We start from the raw sequence: 12,314 nt of genomic DNA on the forward strand, positions 1-12,314 counted from the left end.
CTTCACACAAATATCACCGACACCTAAGATTTTCGATATGCCAGAATTTTTCATCTTCACGGTCCCATAGTCACCTGACTTGTAGATTGTGAAGAAGTCCCTGCGTGGAGTTGTATGAAAAGAAGCTCCTGAGTCAATCACCCAATCGGTGTTCTGACTCGTAACCGTAAGACATATGTCGTGATCTGCTGAAAGAATAATTATAACTTCACCATCTGAAGCGATCACAGTGGAATCTGATTCATCTTCCTTCTCCTTTCCTTTTCCTTTCTTGTCGGATCTTATTTTTACGACATTCATGCTTATAGTGGCCCTTCTTACCACAATTCCAGTATTCAACATCCTTTCTTGTACTCGACTTGCCTCTTGATTTATCTCAGGCATTCCCGCTCTTTATGTTATTTCCTCTCCCCCGTTCCTGTGTCACAAGGGTCTCTTGCTGAGTAGGCCTCTGAGACTTCCTCCTTGTTTTCTCATTGAAGAGACAACTAGTTACCTGTTCTATAGATATTTTTCCGTCTGGCGCAGAGTTACTTAGAGACACCACCAATGTCTCCCAACTATCAGGCAACAAACTAAGCAATAATAAAGCCTGCAATTTATCATCCAGGACCATCTTAATAGCGGAGAGCTGGTTCACTATATTGCTAACCTTATTCATGTGCTCGGCTACAGAACTACCATCTTTGAACTTGAGATTCACAAGTCGCTTTATTAGAAAAATCTTATTACCGGCTGTCTTTCTCTCATACAGCCCTTGTAATTTCAGTCATAAGCTAGCAGCTGAGGTCTCCGTAGACACATGGTGGAATACGGAATCGTCCAACCATTGTCTAATAAACCCCACCACATTTCGATCCATCTTCTTCTAATCATCATCAGACATATCCTTGGATTTTTCTGATATGCCTAAAATTGGAGAATATAAGTCCTTGCAATAAAGTAAGGCCTCCATCTTAGCCTTCCATATAGTCCAGTTAGAACTATTGAGGCTGATCATCCTTGATAAGCCACCCTCCATAATTCAAAACCGATCCTACCCGTTCAATGAACTTAGCTTTGATACTACTTTGTTGGAGGCCTTGCACAAAACCTTAGGATCTAGCCTCCCAAAACAAATCAGAATTATGAGATAATAAAGCAATGAAATAAATCAAAGCACAAACCACACCACACAAGAGATTTTTACGTGGAAAACCTTCAAAAAGGTAAAAACTACGGAACCTCGTCCAGATCAACAATCCACTATGAAGTAAAATGTTACAACCTTCTTCACTCACGCAAGAGTAGATAAACAATAAGAGAAACAAAGAAAACTAAGAGATCTCATGGATTACGAGGACGTGGAAGTGCTGAATATGGTAGATCACCTCTACAAGCATAGCCTCCCTTCCACAAGCTTTCTCTCTCTTTCTCCATCTCTCTCTCACACTTTTGATAGCCCTAAACCCTTTAGCAAACCCTTGCAAAGCTTTAGGAAACCCTCTTGCCTTACCTCTTAAATCCCCTAGAAAACCCTAGGGACCTCATATTTATAGTTTAGGAAACTCACTTTCGCACCCTTGCGAAAACCGCCTCAAAATTCCGAATCCTACACAAAATTGGACTAAAATCTGCGTAACCAGGACTGGTCGCGCAAGCTGCGGGACTGGTCAAGCACTGTTCACAGAGCTCACTAGTCTTTGAGTCGAGAGACCCAGGACTGGTCGAGCACTGTTCACTCGACCGGTTGAGCAGGCTGTAAGACGGGTCAAGCAGCGTGGGGATTCCACTATTTGTGGCATCCAAACCGCACCTCATCTCCTCTGATCTGAGGAGGAAAACCCCATCACCTACCATGTGTCCTTGGAGAAATGTCTCTACCATGATCCAGTTCTCCAGGCTCTACCATATCATTTACTTTAGGTGGATGTCTCTATGTAGAGTACATTGTTGAGCCATCAATTATAACCTTAATTTCATTTTGTGGGCCACGTTATAGATGGAAAATAATTAAGGATACACATCAAATGATAATGACAATATCCATTGGATGAACATATTTCAAATCAATAGCTTAAAATAGAATTAGTTAATAGTCACCACTAAGATTTGTTTATGAATATGTTGTTGTGACTAGTTTGGTTATTGTTGTTGTTGTTTGTCTAATTGAAAAAGAAGAAAGATTGTAACACATGAGATATTTAATATGAATTATACAATAAAATAAAAAGTGTAACCATCCTACTTCTCTACTAACTATGAATTTTCAAAACATGGATCATCCATGGTTAGATTAACCAATTGGGCCACCTTAATTGACATATCAACACATCACCCTTGCAATGTGGAAAGATGGCTCTATCATGTCATGGTTTTTATTGTCACTGGGTTGAGACAGGGGTTGACTTGGGCCGGATTTTGAATTGCTGCGACCAAGCTGGCATGGGGCCAGCCGATCGACAGCCTTACGCTCTACGGTAGCGGATTTGTTGGTGTACCACACACGATTGATCTTGGTCGTATGTGTACGTGGCGTGTGAAGACCAGCACCTCAGCTCCTAAGCTTTTACCAACTGTTGAAAGAAAATCAAAGTTACATGGCCTTACAATGAAGTATTTATTATATCCACGCCGTTCATCTATTTGGATAGATTATTTTAGAGCATGAACCCAAAAAGGAGTCATATTCAAAGTTTTAGTGGATCACACCACAAATAACAGTGTAGACAATAATTCCCACCGTTAGAACATTCATAGAGCTTACCATAATGTTTATTTTCCATCCCATCTGTTCACAAGGTCATATGGATCAAAAACTTTTGTGACCACGAGAAGGCTTCAATGGTAGACATAGAATCCCTACTGCACTATGTAGTGTGGTCCATATGGTCTTTGGATTTGTCGTATTGTGTCCATTTTGAAGGAGATATAATTTATATGCTTTTTTAGGAAGTTCCGGTATGGGATACAAGATGGGATCTGCTGTGATGTTTATGAGAAATCCAATCAATCCATCCATTTTACAAGCTCATTCTAGGACATGCAACAAAAAATGGAGAGGATATAAAACTCAAATGGGCCATTAGTAGATGGAACAATGGGTAAAGGAATGCCTACATGCCACCTAAGCTGTTTAGAATGTCAATTTCATTGGAATGAAGTAAAAACACTAAAAACTCGAATCAATACAAAACTTTTGTGGCCATGTAAATATCTCAACAGTGGTCACTAAATCTCTACTGTTACCTCTCATGTTGCCCATCTGAGTTTTGGATCACCTTAATTTTTGGTAGCATATCCTAAAATGAGCCCGAAAAAGGGATGGACTGGTTGGATTTCTACCAAACATGGCAGTGGGTGCATCCAACTTCTGCAAAAGGCTTCAGTAGGAAATCCACGGCCCTTTATTTTCATGTACCACCGTGATTAACGCCACGTGGCAATCGACAATAGGTGTTGACCTTTGGTTATCCACGTCAGCCATTACAAGAGGTCGCAACAGCATCACTCGTTTTGTCGCATTCCAGCCGCATTCGATCGCCTCCGAAAACGTGAGAGACCCACAAGTTCGACCAAGACAAATAAAACCGATGTTGACTTTTCAAATGCTCTCTCTGACCGAACATATGATAGATAGGGTGTAAGGGAGCGGATTAGGTACGGCCCTTACCTTGGGGCCCATTTGATGTATTTATTTTACATCCATGTCGTCCATCCGTTTTGAAAGATTATTTTAGTACACTATGCCATAAATTAAGCAGATCTAAATCTCAGGTGGACCATAATGTAATAAACAGTGATGATTGAACGATCCAAAATTAAAAGTTTCCTACGGGCCACTGTATTGTTTACTTTCCATCCAACCACCTGGTAAGGACAAAACACCTGGATGAACGGAGGAAAAAATCGTCTTGATCCAAAGCTTTTGTGGCTTACAAGAAGTTTTTAATGGTCAATATCCACTGTTTCTTATGGAATGGTCCACCTGATATTTTTATCTAATTTATTTTTATGCCCATGCCCTTAAATGATATAGAAAAACGAATGGACGGATTAGATATAGAATAAATGCATCAAGGTGGGCCCCATGGTAAGGACCGCACCATCTTGGATGAAGCCAGGCCGCACCTAATCCGCTCCGGTAGGACCATCTCTACAGTACACGTGGCAAGGTTATCTGTCAATCAGGAACGTCCATCTAGTGGGTCCTACTTTAGATGGCCCATATTTTGAAAATCGCATTAATCAGATGATCATAGTGATTACGATAACAGACTTTCTTCCTAAGATTTACCTGTAATCCACCCTTCAGATGGCTAGGATCATTGTAGGACCACCTGGACGGCGCTTATTGAGAAATCGCCTTGCCACGTCCACTGTAGCATCGAGATGGATCTACCGTATATAGTCTGGTTCTTCCAACGTATCATCTCCTCTCTGACTGCTGTTAGCAGCCTAACTTTGTCCCATGTGGGAATTCTAAAACCAGCCGCCCACCATTCTCATTTTCCTACACGTGCAATTTTGTTCATGTGTGGCCCACGTGATGAATTAACCAGACAGATTTTCGGCCTAAGAAGCATTCACTGAGAGGACCATGCTATGAACGTCTCAGATATCACACACATGTGCCATGTTGGCGTGTTTGGTGCATTTGGCACCTAGAATTAGACTAATCCTCTCTCATTATCTTTTATTTCTCGGTTTTTTTGACACATATACCTCACATTTTCTTATTTTACCAAATAATGACTAAGTCCCTTTTGGAGGATGCAACAACCGAAATGATCTAATTTATGTTTTTTCATAAAAATGTTTAATTTGAAGGTTGCAGGGTTGACTTGATGTATCATCCAACCCATCCATTAGGTGGACCCTAACATGGTGATCAGTCAAACGAAAAATTAGGCCGAAACGGTCACTCGGTGAGCCAAAATGTGAAATTGGATGTTTTTAGGTAGTGTGCATTGTTGGTTATGGTGTGACCCAACTAATGATGGGGACCAACCATTGTTTACTAAGTAAACTTTGTGGGGCCCACTATAATATGTGTCTTATCCATGCCGTCCATCCATTTTAGCAGGTTATTTTATAGCATGAATCCAAAATTTAGGCATATTTAAGGTTCAAGTGGACTGCACCACAGGAAATAGTGGGAATTTGATGACTACCATTGAAATTTTTTTGAGGGCCACAGAAGCTTTGGATGAAGCTGATATTTGTGCTTTCCTATCATCTATGTCTGTGTGATCTTGTGAATGGGTTGGATGACAAATAAACATCACTGTGGGGCCTAGGAAGATTTCAATGATAGACATCATTATCTGTACTGTTTCCTGTGGTGTGGTCCACTTGAGCTTTGGAGAATTTTCAATTTTAAGTTCATCTAATAAAATGATCGGGTAAATCTGATGAACGGTATGGATAAAACATATGCATCACCGTACATTCCACATAGTTTACTCATACGCAACTGACGAGGCAATCCTCATCCACTAACGATGGGATTGTACTTACATCTTATTGGTCTGATCATCATGTTGTCTGCATCTTTTCGGTAGCTCGGATGTCATACCCACACCATGTGGGCCCACACCGTTGGAATCCATCTCCTCTCCCAAGAAATAATTAAAAAATAGCATTTTAAGATTTGATCATTTCACCCCTCCAAAGGCCCTTTTAAGACCTTGTAAAATCATGAATATGCTGGAATTTTGCGGCAAAAAGTCACTGTTTTCAAAAAAGTTGGGTTACTTGTACATGCCCTCAGTTACAGGACGTTGTACATGTACCCCTCTATTTTGCATTACTACATGTGCCTCTCCTCTATTTTAAATATTCATTACGGATTCCCCACACAACCATGCATAGTCTATTAGCACCAGTAATTTTGAGCAATTGATGTTTTCATCCCTACTTAATATGCAACTAGTTATAGATGTGTGGGCCACTGTAATTCCTTGGTATCTATCCCTTTTAACAAATTCACTCCCTCGTGAAAATGGGACACCCAAAAAATTATGTTGATTTTTTAAAAAATAAAAATAAAACTATTATTCACATGAAAAAATCAGGTTGATTTGATCATAAGGTGGCTCATTATTTAAATTTGAAGGTCTTTCGATATTTATCTATTGCTTTCAGTTATGGCCCATTTGATGATTGGGTTCACCTAACTTTTTGTGCGTCCAATTTTTACGGTGAAGCACACTTGTTGGATGGGTTGGATGTCATGTATAAATAACAGCGGCCCATTCAAGAAAAATGGACTCCTCAAACAAGGGCATTTTTTTGTCCTTTGGTACAAATTCATCTTACTTCCAAAATGAAGGGGAGTTACCGAAAATAATTCATGGCATAAGGGACCAAATTATAAATACCATGTAACTGAGGGAAGGTAGCTGCAACAAACCCTAATAATAACAAGAGCCGTACGAAAGTTAACTTTCACCGTTTAAAGATGCTTAGCTAGAATCTAGCAGCATTTCACATTCCAAGCTTTCTAAAGTGCATTTTATAATATGTGATGAGATTCCCACCCACCTCCAGTTATGGACGGTGGAAAATGGGTGTTCGACTCTATGTAAAAGCTTTGCAACCTCAATGTTTGCCTCTACTTCACTAAGTAGTCTGCACTGAAAGACGGTGTATAAAGTATAAGCCAGTACTAATGTCCTTGTATATGACTATCAATCAAGATCGTTCACATCCTGCATGGGTCATGTCTGAAAAAGATCCATCGTTCAAGCGGTTAGATCTTAGGTAGTGGGTCATTCAAGAAATGGCTCACTGATTGTTAACTAGTGTTGGATACGTGCTCAGTTAGATGGTTTCAATGGTTTATTTATGTACTTAGCTCCATCAAGCTTTTAAAATAACTTTAATAATTGATAAATGGCTGACTATTGCGGTAGTTGACCATCATTTTAAACAATGGAGGTGATGTATCTACCGTGCAGGCGGCATGCATGTTGTTGCTGTTTAATCTGTGTACCTGGCCACACGTGTTACGAACAGTTTGAACTCAGTTAAACATCTGCAATTAATTAAAAATGGTGTCAGGCGTGTCAAAATTATACTCAACTCAAATCGATTGAATACTTATGTGAAGTGATTTAAAGAAGAAGTATTAGTCCTTCAAAATGAGTTTTTTTTTTTTTCTTGTGTCAGACTTTTCTTTCAATTATGATAGTGTTTTTAGGCTTCTCAGTAATAAAATGATGGATAAATAAAATCTAAAATTGAACAGAATCATCAATTTCAATGATTTGTGAGTAAGAATCATTACAATTAGCGAAAGAAAATTAAGTAAAGAAATAAAAATATTTAACTATGACTGCCTTTGTGCACAAAACAATCGATGTACAATCTGTCGTCTACAAGACATGACTAGTATATATGATCTACTAAGTAAGAATTTGGTGATCGATAGGATCCGGCGACGAAAGTCGTAAATATTTAATTTACTCTTAAGACATACCACAGTGATAGTATTAGACTGGATAATAGTGGATCTAAGCTAAACTATGAATGTTGAACATGTTGCAATGTGATTGAATAGAAGTAGAATATCAAAGTTATAAAAATTAAAAATAGAATAAAAAACATTGGGCTATAAAGATTGATAGGTTATGTATATGTGTGGAAAGAGCCCTAAGCTCTTCATCCAATGTTGCTTTTATAGACTTCTCACATCCAATGGCCATGCATAAGATTATACTTAGTAAGATTTGAAAAGTGGGTAGAATAAATTTATTTAATTCTACACATAAACATAGCCTATGACATTAAGTCATGTATACAAGAGATCATGCACATCTCTTGCTATTTTGGTTGTAAGTTATAAAATTCACTAGAGTCCTTGCATAACTGCGGTCTTTTCGATAGAAAGCTTACCGGAGTTGTCGTTGGAGTGTTGCCTGGGTAGATATTGTTTTTTTGTGAAACTTTAAAATCTAATGCTTTTAAAGAAACTTGCTTTAACCGGATTCTAGGATTTAAGGCTCCCTTGTTTGCATGTGTCAAAATCATCTTGATATATTTTATCTATAGGGCACGGATTGGATACTGACAAGGTCAGTAGCCAAATCGCTACTGAAGTGATGTCATCGAGCTATGTGGACCCCACCATGATGTGTGAGTTGTATCCATACTGTCCAACCATTTGTAGAGATCGTTTTACGGCATTACAGAGAGAATGAAATAGATCTAAATTTCAAGTGGACCCACCATAGAAAACCATGGGAGCTGTCACACCCACCGTTGAAACATTTATAGGGCCCATAGTGATGTATTTTTGAGATCCATCCTATTCATAAGTCAACATAGATATATACGAAGTGAAAACAAAAATATCAGGTTCATCCGAAACTAATGTGGCCCCTAAGAAGTTTTGAACGGTGGATGTCACTGTCCCCGCTATTTTCTATGGTGGGATCCACTTGAACTTTAGATCCATCTCATTCTCTTTGTAATGCCATAAAACGTTCTCCAAAAGTGGTTGGACGGTATGGATACAACACATGCATCATGGTGGGGTCTATAAAGCTTGGTGACATTACTTCAGTAGCAATTTGGCTACTGACCTTCTCACTATCCAATCCGCGCCCTTATCTATAACACGTGGCATTTTTAAAATTGTTTGAGCTAGTTATGATTGGCGTAAACAAATGTATTAGAATCGAGAGAAGATCATGGTGCCCATTGTGGATAGAGCATGAAAGATATCACAAAGATCCTAAACATCCAACTGATGGTGTCGGCTGATTTTAGAAGTTTTTGTCAACGTTCAAAATTCAACCATGGCAATCAGATGGCATCCTACTGGTGTCCTTTTCGGTAATAAACTTCCCTATAATGGCCCCCCAATTTGGACATTCCTGATAGCATTACATGTAGTTGACGGCAATAGCAGTATTCAAAAAAAAAAAAAAAAAAAAAAACAAAAAACCCATGTGAAAATTTCATAAAATAGAAAATTCAAACGGGAGATTGGCTCATATACATCCTGATGTATTGTAATACGATACGTTAGGATATTATCTATTGGTTTTCCTGACGTATTGTAATGTGATACGTTAGGATATTATCCATTGGTCTTGGGCTTTCCCCGGTTATCCAAACCATTTAATGCGAGAGGGCACCCCTTGGACGGAGGATTCCCTAAAAGTTTATCAATAGTATATATTTTTTTTTTTAATTTTTTTATTTTATTTTTCTTTCTTAAAAAGCATTCTATTAATATTACAAATTTACAGACTAAGGCTTTCAAGTGGGAGACAGGGCAAAAGACCTGCCTCACCTATCATATCTTATACAGAGCCTAGGCCAGCTCTATCCGGCAGACAGCGGCCCTTATCAATTGAATATTTCAGCACTTTGATTACACAGGTTACAGTAACCATCCATTTTTCAAAGCAGAAAAAAGACAAATTTCAAATGATTGAAATAATCTAATTCCAGAATTTTGTAGCTGTCCATGCACCATAAAATTTGAGACTCACAGAATCAACGGTTTGGATCATTGTAAGACGATCTAAGATTCAAAAGTTGAAATCCAACGCTATTGCCTTACAATAGGCCAGGGGATGTATTCTAGCTAGCTAAACTCATTCAATCAGATAATGGCCCTTGAGATCGTCATCTCTCGCTTGTTCTCTTATCCAGTGGATTACTTCCTTGCGAAATTCAATTAATATAAAAAGAAAATAAAATATGGTGAAAGCAGTTGCGTCCTGCCTTGCATGGACGGAACCAGTCCAGGCAGGGGCTCTGTGGGGCCCACCATGATGTATGAATTTTATCTACTCCGTTCATCCATTTTTTTCGAATTATTTTATTATAAAAAACAAAAAAGGGCAGATCAAATGCTAAAGTTTATCACGCCACAGGAAGTAATGGTGATAATGACGCTCACCGTTGCAACCTTTCTACGGCCTTACGGCATGTTTATTTTCCATCCAAACTGTTAATAATATCAGGTAAAAATAAAATTTCAACTTGATCAAAAACTTCTGTGGCCCCCAACATGTTTTTAATGGTGAGCGTTCAATACCCACTGTGTGCTCTATTTTCGAAGTATATTTGTATTATTTTTGGAATAGTATCCTAAAATGATCTGAAAAAATGGATGAACGGAGTGGATAAAATACATATATCAAGGTGGGCCCCACAGAACTCCTGACTGGACCGAATCCGTGGAGGCCAGGATTCCGAAAATAGTAAACGCTCGTATAAAGTCCAATAAAGACCGAGTAAAAGCAAATCTCTCTCTCTCTATACCAAAAAAGGGAAAGTACAAGCCTCATATCCAACACGAGGGTTTTGTGATGTCAAAGACCCCAGAACGGTGTCTGTCATGATTGGGATTTGAGTGCTTCAGGCGGTGGATTCAGCTCATCTCTCTCTCTCTCTCTCTCTCTCTCTCTCTCTCTCTGTGTGTGTCTTTTCCCTACTCGTTTTCTCTTTTTGACTCTCAATAACATAAACCACCCACCACCAATCTCATCTCATCCATCTCCCTTTTTATATAAGCATTTGCTAAAACCATCTCCTAATTTGGCATTTCTTTCGACTCCATCATCTTGGAAATCTTCTGTCACCCTTTCGTTTGCTTCTTAATCAGAGAGAGAGAGAGAGAGGAGATGGATGGTCCTGATATTCCTTCTTTCTTCATCTGCCCCATCTCTCTCCAGATCATGAAGGACCCAGTCACCCTCTCAACAGGCATAACGTACGATCGAGAGAGCATCGACCGTTGGCTCTTCCGATACAAACACAACACATGCCCCGTTACGAAGCAGCCCCTCGACAACCACACCCTCACCCCAAACTCCACCCTCCTCCGCCTCATCCAATCATGGCACCTCCTCAAGTCATCAAAACTCATCCTAGCCGTCGATCCACCGAGACCCACCTTCGATCTTTCTCACCTTCACGATCTCATCAACAAGGTAAGAGAACCTGAATCACAAATCAAATCACTCCGTAGTATCAAACTCCTAATCCAAGAGAACGAAAACAACAGGCGATACGTGGAAGAATCCGGTATCCCTTCTCTCATAGCATCTCTAGTAACTGAAACATCTCCACAAGAGATTTCGCATCTTAATGGAAATTCAACCACCATTGAAGAATTCATGAACGTATTATTCCATCTCAGGCTATCGCCTGAGACGTTGGAGAAGATCGTGGAAGATAACAATGGTAAGATCATCAGATCTTTATCTAGTATACTCCAACTAGGAAGCTTCCAAGCTAGAATTCATGCAGCCCTTCTTCTCAAATCCATCTTCAAGGTAATAGGTGAAAACTACAAGATGGAATTGCACTCTGATCTTTTCGACGGCATTGTCGAGATATTAAAAGATCAGAACTCGAAACGGGCTACAACGGCTACACTATCGATTCTAATATTGGTAACACCATTTGGTAGGAACAGGATAAGGGCGATCGAAGCGGGTATTGTACCAGTGCTAGTAGAGCTACTTGCAGAGACCGACGAAAGGCGGAGCTGTGAGAGTATGTTGGTGGTGCTGGAGATATTGTGTGGGTGGTCTGATGGGCGATCAGCATTTGTGGCCCACCCAGCAAGCGTGGCCGCGGTGTCATCGAAGATCCTGCGGGTGTCGCAGCTGGCCAATGAGAGAGCTGTGAAGGTGCTGCTACTGGTGTGTAGGTATTGTATGGGAGGAGAGATTTTGAAGGAGATGGTGGAGGTTGGTGGGGTTACTAAGCTGTGCATGGTTGTACAGGGTGCATGCAGTAGGAAGGCAAAGGAGAAAGCTAAGGAGATTTTAGGGTTGCATTTCAGGACGTGGAATAAATCACCTTGCTTCCGTTCATGCCTGTTACCATGAAAATATTGTACCGTTTTGAGGCATTCTTTTTTATAGACGTACCCTTTTTTGTATTTCTTTTACAGGATATGGCACAAGTACTACCATAAGTGGAAAGAAAGGATGTGTGTATCAAAAGGGATTGGTGCAAATATCAATCACCATATGTGTGTGTGTGTGTTTTCTTATTGTCTTTTCCAGAAAAAAAAAAAACTTTGATGCTCTGAAGAGCGATGGATGATACCCAGGAACTTGTAAATTACTTAGAAATTGAATAAACAAGCAATGCCAGCACTTAATTGATGAGCCATCATAGGAACGAGGGAGATGCTGTTTGGCTAACGTTTCGATTTCTCAACAAATATTATATGATTTTTTCCTCTTCTTTTCTCTCACCTTCATTATTCTTGTCTTTCTTTTTACTTCATAGATGCACCAACATTTGAATTTTTCCATTCTATGGGCGGAGAAGCCGCCTTCAAATCCTTGAAATAA

The 12,314-nt window shown here is 39.5% G+C and overlaps 1 protein-coding gene across 1 annotated transcript; it reads left to right on the forward strand.

Moving 5' to 3' along the window:
* The first annotated feature begins 10,508 nt into the window (after positions 1–10,508).
* LOC131249925 (E3 ubiquitin-protein ligase PUB23-like) lies at positions 10,509–12,014 on the forward strand. The gene has a single exon (XM_058250658.1). It carries the CDS (start codon positions 10,626–10,628, stop codon positions 11,838–11,840), a length of 1,215 nt encoding a protein of 404 aa, XP_058106641.1. The 5' UTR covers positions 10,509–10,625; the 3' UTR covers positions 11,841–12,014.
* The last annotated feature ends 300 nt before the right edge of the window (positions 12,015–12,314 follow it).

Source organism: Magnolia sinica, chromosome 6 (genome assembly GCF_029962835.1).
Source record: "Magnolia sinica isolate HGM2019 chromosome 6, MsV1, whole genome shotgun sequence".
In the NCBI taxonomy this organism is placed as follows: domain Eukaryota; kingdom Viridiplantae; phylum Streptophyta; class Magnoliopsida; order Magnoliales; family Magnoliaceae; genus Magnolia; species Magnolia sinica.